Source organism: Notechis scutatus, chromosome 1, assembly GCF_049901735.1.
Source record: "Notechis scutatus isolate UNSWTSFEM ecotype Mainland chromosome 1, rNotScu1.2, whole genome shotgun sequence".
NCBI classification, from domain to species: Eukaryota; Metazoa; Chordata; class Lepidosauria; order Squamata; family Elapidae; genus Notechis; species Notechis scutatus.
Window position 1 is genome coordinate 107,152,071 of NC_142009.1, and position 14,876 is coordinate 107,166,946.

The following is a 14,876-nucleotide window of genomic DNA, read 5'->3' on the forward strand; positions in this document are numbered from 1 at the left end:
TGAAAGTCAACGCTTCTTTTTCCCAATCCTTCTTCACTTCTCTTCCCCCCACCTTTCCCCCATTGCTTTCCTGTTTACTTTTGTATTTTGTATCTTATTTTATCTTATAACTCGATAAAATGTTTGCTGATTAAAAAAAAGAAAGGGGGTTGTGTGACTTTGGGCCAGTCGTTCTGTCAGTTCATGAAGCTACTCCTGGTCGGACAATTCGTGATCCAAACACTAAGGGGTCTTCAAACTTGACAGCTTTAAGACTTGTGGACTTCAACTCCCAGAATTCCTCCTCCAGTCATGTTAGCTCAGGAATTCTGGGAGTTGAAGTCCACAAGTCTCAAAACTGTCAAGTTTGAAGACCCTTGCACTAAATCAACACCCGAGCTAATCCGAGCCTGCATTTCTGGCGAAAAACAAAAACAGAAAGAAAAAGAAAAACCCCGGGGGAGGGTTGACGCAGCGTTCCACTGCAAGCGTGGAAAGGGGACAACCAAGCCCGCCTACAAAGTTAATGACGGTTTATTTTGCTAACCCAATTTTTCTGGCTTTGCTAGTCACACCAAAGCTTAAACCATAAGGGCTGGCTTGTGTAACACGCCCCGCTAACCTGTGGCAAAGTACTAGGTAGGTGGATGAGGGATGTTGCGAACCCAGCCTCGATGCAAATCCGGCCCAACCGGTCCAAACAGCTCCTTCGCCTTTGGACCGCCTGCGGGGCTCTCAATTGGCCCTTGGCTGGGCAAATCCTTCCCCGGCCGAGGCGGAGACAGAAGCAAGCCTGGCTCCGGTGCCTTGCTGTAGGGGGAGCCATGCGGCGGCTTGAGTCTCCTCGCCTCGCTTCTCTTGCCTTTTGCCGGAGGTGGAAACTCCTCGTTGGGGATGGGAGGGTCTAGCGGCTCAGGGCAGAGCTTGCACGCCCGTCCTCCGGCTGAAGAAGCGCGGCGCTTTCCTCTGTCCTAATCTGCCTGGGTCCACCTCTTCCTTCTTCCCGCCCCTTTGCTATCCGCACCGCCTGGACGCTCGTCGGCTTCTCCTGCTTTTGCCACACCAGCATGCAGGTTTTCCAGTACCCCGAGGTGTTTCGCGACGAGACCTCCGTGAGTACCGGCGCCTCTGCCCCGCCACTGCCTTTCTTTTTGCTCCGCTTTCTCCCGTACGAGGCTCTCTCCCGCTCCCGGGTTCTTAGCGCCTTCGCGTGGTTCTCTCTCTCTTTCCCCCCCTCTCTCCCTCTCTCAAGGTACATTACCGGAGGAACTATTATACAGGTAGTCCTCAATTTACGACCACAATTGAGCCCAAAATATATGTTGCTAAGTGAGACATTGGTTAAGTGAAGTAGTGCCGTTGTTAAGTTATTAAGGCAGTAGTCAAGCGAATCTGGTTTCCCCCTTGACCCTGTTTTGTCAGAAGGTTGCAAAAGGGAATAACATGACCCCGGGACAATGCAAGCATCAGAAATGGGAGTCAATTGTCAAGCATCCAAATGGGGATGCTGCGGTGGTCATTAAGTGTGAAGAATGAATGGTTCATGAGTCACTTTTTTCAGTGCCGTTGTAACTTCAGATGGTCACTAAGTGAACTGTTGTAAGTCGAGGACTACCTGTAGTCCAAAACCATCCTCCCCTCCGCATTTGGATGCATGGGATCTTAAAAGAACAATTACATTTGACAAACACCTAGACGAGTTGTGCATTTCAACAAACACCTGGATCAGTTGTGCACTTGAATAAGCACCTAGATCAGTTGTATGCTTGAAGAAACACCTAGAACTGTGGTGGAATCCTCTGGGGGTTACTCATAACCTGAGTTTTGGGGGAGAGGGATATCCAACTAGTGGGATCCCTATATTCTCTGGCTACACCAATTACTGAAATCAGAGACATTCCCACTAGTGCTTACTTTGATCTGGTTGCTCATTGATGGTACCTTGGAGGCCGCTTATATAGGGCAGGGGTCCCCAACCACCGGTCCGCGGACCAGTACCGGTCCGTGGAACAAGTCCTACCGGGCCGCTGGCTTGCTGGCGCCGCCATCTTTTTGATGAAAAAGTGCTTCCGGTGAGCTTTTCCGGGTAGAAAGCTCACGGAAGCACTTTCATAATCATCAAAAAGATGGCGGCGCCTCAGTAATGCCGTACGGGCCACGCCATAAAAAGGTTGGGGGTACCAGGCCGCGGCGTAAAAAAGGTTGGGGATCACTGATATAGGGGAAGGGGAATTCTGTGTCTGACCTTCAAACTTTAGTGTTGGCACATCTTTGCCATACCCAAGCCTAAAATTAACCTAAAACAAAACCTGTTGTTCAAGAAGAAAAACATCTGTCTGCCAAATCAGATGGCAACTATAACCATGGGCTTGTTAATAACATGTGGGTTGATTTGCTTGAGGTTGTTCCTCAGGTACTTTTTCTGCAACATATTAATTCTCTACATCATGATGTGCCAAGAGAAAGTGAAGATAGAGGACATTGTTTTCCAGCAGAGAGACAAATCTGCTCTATCTTTTGTTTCCTCCTCGCAACAGGTGTATTCAAAGTTGATCCCTATAAGCCAGGAGTGTCAAACTCACGGCCCGCGGGCCAGATGTGTCACGTGCTGGGCCCACCCCCTTCACAGTTTAGCAAAGGGGGAAAGTTCGAATACGTCACGTGATGCTGCCGTGACACTGTGAGTTTTGGCACCCCTGCTATAGGCACTTCTGTATAGATTTCATGGGTAAATTCTTAATTGAAAGCTGAAAAATTAAATTTGAGAATGGGGGGAAATGGGCAGTGTTTCGCACTTTAGCTGCTCTGCTGCTCTGCTGTCTGTATTCCTGAGCAGATCCCTAACATTTGCAATGTGTCAAAAGAAATTCTGCATGAGTACATACCCCAGACATTAAATAAACTCTATTCTGATAAAATAATTGAAATGTCTTTGGAGCTTCCTCTTTCTGCTATGTTGTGAAACTAATTTTTTTCTTCTGCTTTTTATACCATCTGACACTGAAGTAAATCCATTCATACTTTAAAAATCATTTTGTTAACTAATGATTGGCAAAACTTCAGCTATTGGTCTTAGTTGACTCTTGTTCATTCATTCATCCATTCTATGTGTCAGCACCTGGATTCAGGTCCATTCAATATTCAGATCTATGTAATATTCAGCCTATAATCAGGCCTTCCTTTAGCATTTGAAATCACTGTTGATACCCCAATGATTTTAGAGATATGCAAGTTTGACATCATAAGGAAAGTCATTAGTTTCTTGGATGTATCCTCATCAGCACCTCCCTTTTCCAATTTATCTAATTTGCTTTGCTTATTTTCTGGGACAAAGTTCTGACTTTTACATGTTTAATACTTTTCCTAACACCTTCTCCAGTTGAATTTTTGAAAAGGGGGATCATTGTGCTAACTAAATATGGGATGACATGGCATATTAAGTGCAATGTGTGGTAAGTTTGAAGAAGTCTGTTAGATTCAAAACTTCATCTAGGATTTACATCTGGTTTCTGGCAAAAACAACAACAACAATACCCTTGCCCATTGTGGACAATGAGTTCATTTAATGGCTGCAGGTGTGCTTAGTGACCATGGTGATCTGCTTAATGTTTACTGCAAAAAATGTTGTAAAAAAAAGTCAGTCATGTGATGACCTGCTTAATGACCAGCATGACTTACAACCGTAATTTTGGACTTAATTACGGTTGTAACTGAAGGACTATCTATAGCAGGGGTCTCCAACCCTGGCAACTTTAAGACTTGTGGATTTCAACTTGAAGTCCATAAGTCTTAAAGTCACCAAGGTTGGAGACCCCTGATCTATAGTGATCATGGGTGAGAGCAGAAATCTTGATTGCCTTTTTTGTTAATACATTAGTATTAACCTCACAAACCAATTAATAAACAATGTTGGATCTCTGATAATGTCTTTCTTCCTAAATTGCTGTGTGTGTGTGTGTGTTTCTGTCTGTGTACAAGTATATTCTGTGTCTGCAATTCAGTGCTGACTAATGTAAATGTATTTTCCATTGAACAACATATGCTTCCTTTCTGAATAAAATTGCTCTGCATTGAATAGAAAGACTGCAATCTTGTGCACCCATTGCCAGGAGACCAGCAGGCTATCTTCGATAAAGAAATAATAAACAGAGAAAGGCTAGCAATCTGAAGCATGACATCAATGGTTCTACTGATGTCATGGAAATGAATTCCAAGTCTTTGTAATTAGATTTATTCTCTGGTCAAACAATTACTTTCGCTGAGAGATCATCTTGATAAAGAGACTTGAATTCTATTGCTGAATATGTGCTAACCCTGTTTTTCTTCTTTTGGGATTACTATGAAGGATGGCAGATTCAGTCCTTCAGAAGGATGTAAGTGACTGACATAGTCTAATTGAAAATGCAAGCCAGCTAACCTGCCAGCCAGCTATCTACCATATTAAATTGGATTTTAGAGTAGCTATTTATTGAGTGCATATCAGAGGTGATACTCAGCAGGTTCTGACCAGTTCTGGAGAACTGGTAGCGGAAATTTTGAGTAGATCGGAGGACCAGCAAATACCACCTCTGACTGGCCCCGCCCCCATCTATTTTCTGCCTCCCGAGTCCCAGCTGATTGGCGGGGTCTTCTTTGGTTGCCCTGCACAGGAGAACGGAGCTGGGAAGCAGGTAATGGGATTTTGCAGTATCCTTCCCCTGCCACGCCCACCAAGCTACGCCCATCAAACCAGTAGTAAAAAAAATTGAATCCCACCACTGGTGCATATGTACTCATCGTATCATTTTCTTTTGAAGAAAACAATGTGATGGGGAAACACAGAAAAGGAATTAAAATTGTTAGCTCTTCAAAAAAAAATAAATAAATAAAGAGGGGAAAAAGAAAACCAAAGAAGCAAAACTAAAACTACATCATCTCCTTTCATGATCCCCCTTCAGGTCTTTCAATGGTTGAAAGCAATCCTTACCTACACTGAGTTCATGCACTGCTTCATACATTACTTCTCACCAATCTCTTTTTCAGAATGTCATCAACAGTACCCAACCATGACTTTCTCTGACATCTTCTTGATCCGTTCACTCTTTCTTCATATATTTGTTTCTCAGTTTGGTATTTGTTTGCTGTATATGACCAGGCCACTCAATATACAGTGCGTTCGGAAAGTATCCAGACCCCTTTTACTATTGTAAATTTTGTTATGCTGCAGCCTGATTCTACAGTTGTTAACATTCATTTTTTCCCCTCATTAATCTACACTCAGTATCCCATAAGGACAGTGAAAATAGAATTTTAGAAATGCTTGTAATTTTATTAAAAAGAAAAAACTGAAATATCACATTGGCATAAGTATTCAGACGCTTTCCTCAGTACTTTGTTGAAGCACCTTTGGCAGCACCTTGAGACTTTTGGGTACAGCGCAACAAGCTTTGCACATCTGGACTGGGGGCCAAAGGTGGCTTACACAATGTAAAATCATATTTAAAACAAAAAATAAAAATAGCTAACAAAAAGAATCAAATTAGTAAAGTACAATAGAACAAAATTTGGGAAAACAAACAACAAAACAAAAATCAACTCCCACCCCCCACCCCGACGACAGCAGATCACACTAGCCATTTGATGGGTTCCATCCCTCTCTGGCAAAACCAGGTCTTCAGTGCCTTTTGGAATAGTATTAACGAGGGGGCCATTCTAATCTCTGGGGGAATGATGTTCCAGAGAGAGGGAGCCACCATAGAGAAGGCCCTTCTTCTAGATCTCACCAGATGTATCTCCCTCAGGGGTGGGACCCACAGTATTCCCTGCCTCCTCGCTCTAAAGGGTCGGGTAGATGTCACTGGCAAGAGATGTTTCCTCAGATAACCCGGACCCAAGCCATGAAGGGCTTTAAAGGTGACAACCAGCACCTTGAATTTCACCCGGCAGCAAATTGGCAGCCAATGCAGTTCCTGCAGGAGAGGTGATAACATGTGCACACCGGGGTCTGCATAAAACCATGTGGGCTGCTACATTTTGCACCAACTGGAGCTTCCGGATGCTCTTGGGGCAGCCCCATGTAGAGCGCATTGCAATAATCAAGATAGGAAGTGACCAGGGCATGAGTGACTGTGAGTAGGGACCGCTGATCCAGGACAGGGCATAACTGATAATCTTAAACAACTCATACCATCACTTCCTAGATGAACAACATCTATTTTTTAATATATCCATAGTTGATTAAAACTGCCATATTTCAACATTGTCATAGCGTTAATTTTTTCCTGGGTCACTTGCATTGTGAACAGTTTCAATTCAATGTAATTTCAATTCCACAATATATCACTGCTCTTTTCACACAGATCTCTAAAATAGTCCCTCCAGTTTTCCCACGTTTAAGTTTCATCCTAAGCCATTTCATCAGTTTTATTTTTAATTCAATTCAGTCTTCTAGAGCCTTTTTGTATAGCCCTCTTTATCCCCTTCCAAGACAGCTTCTCATTTCCATAGAAATTGTACCTCATTTTCTTCTCCTATTTTAATGTCAGCCTTTCCTTGCTCTCTTTGATTACATTTTTGTTATTTCTGTCTACATCTTACATGATACATTTAATCAGTGTTGGAGCAAAAATTCTCATCCACAGCTTCTTTCACTTCCTCCACCAAGGGTCTTTTTTTTTTCCAATTCAAGTTTTCTCATTTCATTTGAGGACTTGTAACGTCATGCCTATTTTACACTTTTGAAAATAATGTACATTTTCAGTACAATATATCCCCCTCAAAATACAATGCAGTCTTAATTAGATTAGTTGAATAGATAGGATTGCAATATAAATGTCATATCTGTACAGTTAATTATGGAACCGGTGTTTTATTTGTATGTAAACATGCTGTTGGAGTACTGTACTCAAGGCATGGATATAAATCTTTCTCTGGGGATTCAGATCTTGTAGCAAATAGTGAAAATAAGGTTTGGATAAGTTGCTTTTATTGCAGACACCAACAGAGATCAACTATTATTGCAGGGTCTAGGAATTAAGCTGTATTTATATCCAAGCAGGGGTTTAAATCCTACCTTTCCTTCTCCTTTCATTATTTGGTGATGGATTTCTTTAATTCTTGGTTTTAGAAACATGAGGTCTATCTGGTCTCAGTGACTTGACAGCTTCAGCACTCTTACATACCTTGATTTAAATGGAAATGGGAAACATGTATTTCCTCTCCATTTCTTCAGAAATATGCAATTTTGTGACACTATTGATCCATTATAAAAATATCTTACAAATATCTTAAAAATGCTTTAATATGAAAATTGGGGCGAGAGATTATTTCTACTAAAAGAGATGTACTCATCTCTGACGATCCATGCTCCAAAGTTCATTGTAACCGCGTTGCTAAAAAAGCACTAAGAGTTGTTAACTTAATTCTACAAAGTTTCTTTTCTGGAAACATTGTATTGTTAACTAGAGCTTATAAAATTTATGCTAGACTAATCTTGGAGTACTGTTCAACTGTTTGGAATCCCTACCATGTTTCTTATATTAGCACAATCGAGCAGGTTCAGAAGTACTTCACGAGAAACGTTTTGCACTTTTAAAGTGCAAACCAAACATAAGACATCAAAGTATAAAACCTCCTTTCTCAAAAATTACTTATAAGTTTTAACAAGGCATTATTTTTTAAGGCATAATTCCACATTATCACATTTCCATTTAAACACATATATATCTTTTCCAAATTTCTCATTGTTTCTCCCTTCACTTTTATTCAATTATATTTCTTTCTATCAAGGTTTTATTAATTCTCCATCAAGCATAAACACACAAAATACAGAACATAAAACAAAACATAAAAAGATAAAACCTTCTTAATTATTATTTATACATGTCTTTTCCAAATTTCTCTCCCTTTAGTTTTATTCCTCCAAGATTTTATTAATTCACAATCAAAACATAGCTAACCAAAACACAAAACATAAAACATAAAACTTCTTTTGAAAAGTGGCTTAGCCCCGGGTTACATCTTTTTTAACAGACCTAAATCAAGTTCGTGCTCACCTTATATACCATTCATATCTTATTAACCATTCTATATTTTCTATATAACTTCTCCCTTCTTTTCACTCTCTTAATTATATTTTGTTTATTTCATCTTATTTCAAAATCATTATGTTTGTATCTTTTGTCCGTTCTTTTCCAATCATCTATTTATCTCTTCTCTTTAGCAAAGAATTTCCCCTGTAATCACTTTTAAGGTGTGACGCCTTTCCCTAAAGTAACACTTAAAATAATACATAATTTCTATCCTGATTCTGCTTAGTACATTCTACATGTTGCATTTTGAAAAGAAAAGAATAATAAACTTATAATATAATTAAATATATAATTTCCATTCTAATTCTAATTCTATTAATAGTATATCTAAACATTAATCATTTTACACATTCTCTTTGATATTTTATTAAATATTGAAATCTATCATTATAAAACATTTTAATATTTTAATATTTTGTTAAATCTTATAATATTCCAATAGACTATTTCAAATGCAAATACTACAATACTATCTTATGTACTCTTGCAGAATCTTTCTTTAATTATACAATGTCCTTTATCCTTTATCTCTAAAAAAAATCTTTTTGGCATCTTGTTTCAGACTGTGGCTTTTTTCCCTTTTGCCTCCCTTTCTTCTCCAGTCTGGTCTTTTGCCCCCCTCTCCTAACCTCCACCTTTTTAGCTTCCCTCTCTGTTGTAATTCTCTTTTCAATTGCTTTTTAACATTGTACCTTTTTTTCACCTTATTTTTCTTTTTCTTGGTTATTTTATTAAATCTTAAATTCTCATTTTTCCTTCCTCTCTTCCTATTTTCTTTCTTAATCAAATTTTTTGTCCATTAAAAATGGCTTCCTTTTCTTCTTCTTCTTCTCCTTCTCCTTCTTCATCAAGTATTTGCTGGTGCGTAGAAACCGCCATTTCTAAAAAGTGGAAGACAGCTCCCAATGAATTCTTGCCATTTGGTTCTCTTTCTTTTAATTTTTCATATTCCATTTTTAATTGATCCAGAGATGGTGCCATTGTAAATTTTTAAGAACAACCCAGGTGTTTTTAGTCTTAAGGTAATTTGCAAATGTCAAAGTTATCAAACAATCCAAACAGCCAGAAATTATTTCCTCTTCTTCTCTTTGCAACTTTTCCTCCTGGGGCAAAATCCCAAATATATTTTAAAGCCGTATTACAATTAGTTGTTGGTCTTATAATCTTCAAAGCGTCTCCTCCAACCAGTTTTAAAAGATTTTTTTAGTCCTCTCCTTCCCACTTATAACAAAGGGCTTGTTTTTACCTTAAAGAAGTAGGTTTTTCTGTGCTCATTTGCTTTCTCCGTAAGGAAGGGGAGTTAACTTTCCTTCAGCACTCCGCCAGTAACAACTTCTTTTGGAAACAAATGTATCAATCCGAAAGTCAGGTTTCCAGGGTGTTTAAAAAGTAACTTAATGTCCCGGTTCAGCCAAGAAAACTTCTCCTTCTGTCTTTCTCCTGCACAGTCTTATCCGGTTGAAGATTCCTTTGTGTCTGCCATTTCTGACAGCTGCTCCACCGCCTCAGGAAAAAGGAGTCTAGCCGGCTGGGGAAAGGGGTGCGATATCCCCAGACCCCTGCCCGGATCTCCTCTGTCTTCCGCTGCCTCTTGGGCAGCGACAACCCCAAATCCAATTGGATCGGGGTACCTCAGCGAGCGCAACAGGGACCCGCAGAGAAGCGGATTCCTGCCGCCGAAGCCTTGCAACCGGAAGTTCAGCGTTTTGCACTCTTCTATACATAATCGAGTTCCCTACGCTACTAGGCTTGAAATTCTTGGTTTGGACAACCTGGAACTGTGTGTCACTTGCAGTCAGACTTAAGTATTGAATACAAAATTGTATGTAGTAATGTTTTTCCTGTGGATGACTTTTTTTGTTTTAATCACAATAATACACGTGCAAACAACCGTTTTAAACTCAATGTAAACCATTCTAAACGTGACTGTAAAAAATACAATTTTTGTAATCGACTTGTCAAAGTCTGGAATGCTCTACCTGATTCAGTTGTCTCAGATACAAATTTTCACAGTTTTAGTCACAAATTGACTTCTCTGGACCTCACTTCATATTTAAGAGGTCCATAAAGGGGGCATGCATAAGTGTCCAAATGTGCCTATCCCTGTCATTTTTGTTTGACAAATTATAAATAAAATTAAATAATATATCTACTGTATACTAGTATCAGAGTTTGCAAGTACTTTCTTGTAATGAAGTTGGAGCTTTTTATTGAAAAGTCTTTCTTGAAATTTTACACTGAATAATTTATATAAATGAATTCCTGCTACTATTTATGCAACATTATTAGAACATTAGTAGCTATTTGGTTTCTGTGTATAAACTGATGTTGATCCTTTAAAAAATAGTTATATTCCTGGCCACAGAAATCAGTAGGATTAAGAACCTTAAACTATAGAATCATGCAATTAAGGTAATAAAAGATTCTCTCTTTTGATAATATGCATGTTAGCACATGCCAAAGTCAACATGTCATATGGAGAACATATGGTAGTAGCAGGTGGACAAAGAAGTCCTCTGCATGTAGCCATGTTACTGAATGTAGGAATTGCAAAAGTCATATCTTTGGTAACAAAATATAGTGATCTATATTTTTGGATGATTTTAGTCCACTCTCCATCCTGTATGTCTTATCTTCCTATCAGTGTGCAGTTAAGACAAATGGCATTATATCCACAGACTTCTGTGATAGGATCACAAATAGCTATATTCGATGCTTAATATTGGAGATCAAGTTATAATTAATTGATTAAACAATTATTTGGAAGAAGCTATTGCTCTGCAATCATACAGGTGGATAAGATTATTTACCTATTCTAGCTGCATTATCTACTTTCCTGAAAAATAACTTTTTAAATTCCATATAACAAATTATAATATTAGAGAACCGTATTTTTTTACCCATCTCTGTTTTTCCCCCTAAAGGTAGATGACTATCATGGCTGCAAGATATGTGATCCTTATAACTGGCTTGAAGATCCTGACAGTGAACAAACAAAAGTAAGCATGAACAATAACTTTGGACATCTGGAACTTCTATATAAAGCTATGTGAATTTTCTATATCAAAAGCCATTTAAAAAGGTACATGAGAAGGATTTGAGGTTCAATCCTGGTATTTCTAGGCAGGACTAAGAGAAAAATTATGGAAATTAATTGCAAATCACCATACACAGTTATGAATATAAATGGAACAGTAGTTTAGTCCTTTTGATTTCAGGTATAAAAATCTTTAAAAAAATAATTGAAGGATTGCTGCTAGTATAAGCTAATACTTGCTTCCCATAATTGTTGGACTAAGAATTCTATACTTCCATTAGAGTTGTACAGCAATTACTATATTGCTTTGGGCTTATCGAATAAGAAAAGCTGTAGCATAATCAAAGGCACTGGGCCCCAAATTCAATTCAATTCTGAATAGAGCTAGAAGGGACCATGAAGATCTTCTAGTCCAACCACCTGCTCAAGCAGGAGACCCCTATACCATTTCAGACAAGTGACTATCCAGTCTGTTCTTAAAAACCTCCAATGATGAGGCACCCACAACTTCTGAAGGCAATTTTTTCCACTGGTTCATAATTCTACTGTTAGGAGGTTTCTTCTTAATTCCAGGTTGCTTCTTTCCTTAATTAAATCTCCAATTTCTTATATGAAGGACCTCCCCTCTCGGGAATTGCAGGTGCACACTGTGGAAAATATGTGGCTAATTAAACTGCCTAATTGTTGGTTTTGGATCCTTTTCTCTTCCTTTCTAGTATTTGGTGAAATAACAAAAGAAGGAAGATTTCAATTTTGCACTTGCCTTTTCTTCCCCAGTTGATTGCTTTTCATTAAAAAAAGCACCAAGCAGTGTTTCTTTTCCCATATACATGTCTAGTTTTCCTTTAAATTAGCATCCAGAACAAATTCATTTGCTACCAGGCCCTTTTAAACTCAGCGAGTCGTCTTGGTAAATATTCATAGGACTCTGCTAGAAACTCCATTGAATGCAATAAAACGTACTTTGAAATGAATTAGGCTGTCTAAAATTTAATACATCTTCTGTTTTTTTCTCTATAAAGAATACCTGGATGAGATGATGCATGAAGATATATAGTTATACATCTTCTCACAAAAGCAGTAATTTTTGCATTAAAAGCACTCTACTTTGCAATTAAAGTGGATTAAATTTATCTTCTTGCACAAATATACTTAATATAGGTCAAGTAAGTTGTAGCTGTTAAAGTTCAATTTAAACAAGTTACAATAAAGCTACTTGAACTCATATTTGTATTATCTCCTGTTCCAGGTTAGACATAATGTATGCAGGAAGAAATGTAGTTTTCAAGAACCTTTACATAAGATTAAATAAATATAAGCAGCAGTAGGCAGTGGGTGTGTACAAGTGCACACATGATACAGAGAAAGTCCCAAATATCTGGAGAGTTTGCATGCAGTTCCTTTCAAGTGGCCAGAATCAAATGCACTGGGTGAAAGTATAATCAGTTTATAGTCCTGAGGTCTAAGTGCCATAGGTAGATTGACAGCTGGCCCATGATCAGAACTGCAGAGTTTCAGGATATCAAAGGATTATAGTTTCAAGTGTATAGAGTCACAATATAAGTGAGGCTTGTGGTGGCTCTTAATGTACACATAATCCTCAATTATTGTAATCAGGGCTGGAATTTCCACTGCTAAGTGATGCGTTCACTATTGCTCCAACAATGAGACAGGCAGCATATAGATTTAAAAAATAAAAATGAAGTGTGACATCACGTGACCACTCTATTCAGCAATAGAAATTCAGACATCCAATTGCTTTTGTTAAGTGGAATCATCACAAGTTCGTAACCCATCATTGTTCTGCTCATTGCAGCACATGGCACATTCACACATAGCTCTTGTTCTTCATCCTCTGATTGCAGGTGCAGCTGCTACTGATGGCTGCTAGTCATATCATACTCAGGTGCTTGACTGCTCACAACTTCCTCAAGCTAAACCTGCCTGGTACTCCCAAAGCAAGCTGTTTGGTGTCAGAATTTTCTGAGTCAGGGCTGACTTCAGCATATTAAGTTAATAATACCATTTAACACTAGTTTGCTCATTCTGGGCGTGTTGATCAGCACAGATCCAGAAAATATAAAAGTAAATATCTAAATGTAAAAATATAGTCGGTTTCAAAAAATATGCTTGGAGTCCTTTCACTGAGTCCCTTGGTGTTTAAGAAAGTTGTATGGTGTGGCGCTTGAAAAAGAAACAAAATGAAGAATCGTTAGTGAAACATGATGGGCTTTTTTATTTTTATTTTTTTCAAAAATCTCTTCATCTTCTGGCAAAAAAAATGTGCCACCTTATTTTTATGCTGGAAAAAAGCAAGATAGATAATGAGAAAACTGGATAGCTTGTTCCAGTGTCCAGAAAACTAGGTGACCAAATTAGTTTGGAATTTTTTAAAAATATATATTAAGTTTATAATACAATTTGGTTTGAATACTATTAGGCTTTATGCCTAGTGGAGAATTTTTGCTTTTTGATAATGTGAAATACAGTCTTCTTCAAATAATGGATGGATTGCATTTTATTCTAGTTTTGAGGTGAAATTACACTCGGCACATAACTTTTCTTTCACTATTCAAATCAACATATGTGCTTGTCTAATTGGATATATTGTGTTTCTTTTTCCTTAGGCATTTGTAGAAGCCCAAAATAAAATAACAGTGCCCTTCCTTGAACAATGCAGTGTCCGGGGGCTATTTAAAGAGCAAATGACTGAACTGTATGACTATCCCAAGTATAGTTGCCATTTCAAGAAAGGGAAAAGGTATGTCAAGATTTTTCATATATCAGCAAGCAATTGATTTGATTCATAGTCAGAATTGTGGCTGGTAATGCTGAGGATTGTGGTTGATGTGCCATACGTTCACTAAGTCTCAATACAGTAATAGTTACGTCTATAGTGTATTTGCTTTTGAGATTATTTATTGGGATACTGTTGGTATCTAGATTTGGCTGTACTTAAAATTAATAACAGCATCACACATGTCTTCTAGGTATTTTCACTTTTATAACTCTGGACTTCAGAACCAACGAGTATTATACGTGCAAGATTCTTTGGATGCTGATGGCAGAGTATTTCTTGATCCTAATAAGCTTTCAGATGATGGCACTGTGGCTTTACGAGGTCAGTATAACAGGTTTTCTGCAATGCTTCAATTGGGACTTTTGTGAAAGTTCATCCCCTTTGAGTTATGAATAAAGATGTCACAAATCACAACACATGCGTATGTGGACATTCTAAAAAAATTAACCTCTGTGCATCTAAAGAACATCCAGGTTTGAGAAGTTTTGTCTGTTGCTTACGTAATAAAGAAATAGTGTAACTTTTAACTACGATTATTAAGAATTCGGAGACTTGTATTACCAACACATCTGGAGAGACACCAACTTTACAAAACTGAAACAGAACAATGATCTAAAAGAAAATATCACTAATATGTGTAAATAACCTGCAGGTTTTGCATTCAGTGAAGATGGTGAATATTTTGCATATGGCTTGAGTTCCAGTGGATCAGACTGGGTAACGATTAAATTTATGAAGGTGGACAGTGCTGAAGAACTTCCAGATACATTGGAAATGGTAAAATTCAGTTGCATGGCTTGGACGCACGATGGCAGAGGCATGTTCTACAATTCCTATCCCAAAAGCGATGGCAAAAGTGATGGTAAGTGGCAGGCAATAAAGATTTGAATAGGAATCTAGCTTAATCTTCAGCATCTGGGTCCCTAAACCCTGGGCCTGGAGTGGTACCAGTCTGTGGCCTGTTAGTAACCAGGCCGCACAGCTGGAGGTG

General features: G+C 38.4%; 1 protein-coding gene across 1 annotated transcript in view; it reads left to right on the forward strand.

Annotated features, from left to right (window-relative positions):
* Positions 1 to 869: 869 nt before the first annotated feature.
* Positions 870 to 14,876, forward strand: part of PREP (prolyl endopeptidase) — a 72,374-nt gene continuing 58,367 nt past the window's right edge. The window contains exons 1-5 of the mRNA XM_026666617.2: positions 870 to 1,091; positions 10,973 to 11,047; positions 13,713 to 13,846; positions 14,076 to 14,206; positions 14,538 to 14,747. Coding sequence (XP_026522402.1) covers positions 1,047 to 1,091; positions 10,973 to 11,047; positions 13,713 to 13,846; positions 14,076 to 14,206; positions 14,538 to 14,747 — 595 coding nt within the window. The 5' untranslated portion in view covers positions 870 to 1,046. The remainder of the gene's footprint in view (positions 1,092 to 10,972; positions 11,048 to 13,712; positions 13,847 to 14,075; positions 14,207 to 14,537; positions 14,748 to 14,876) is intronic.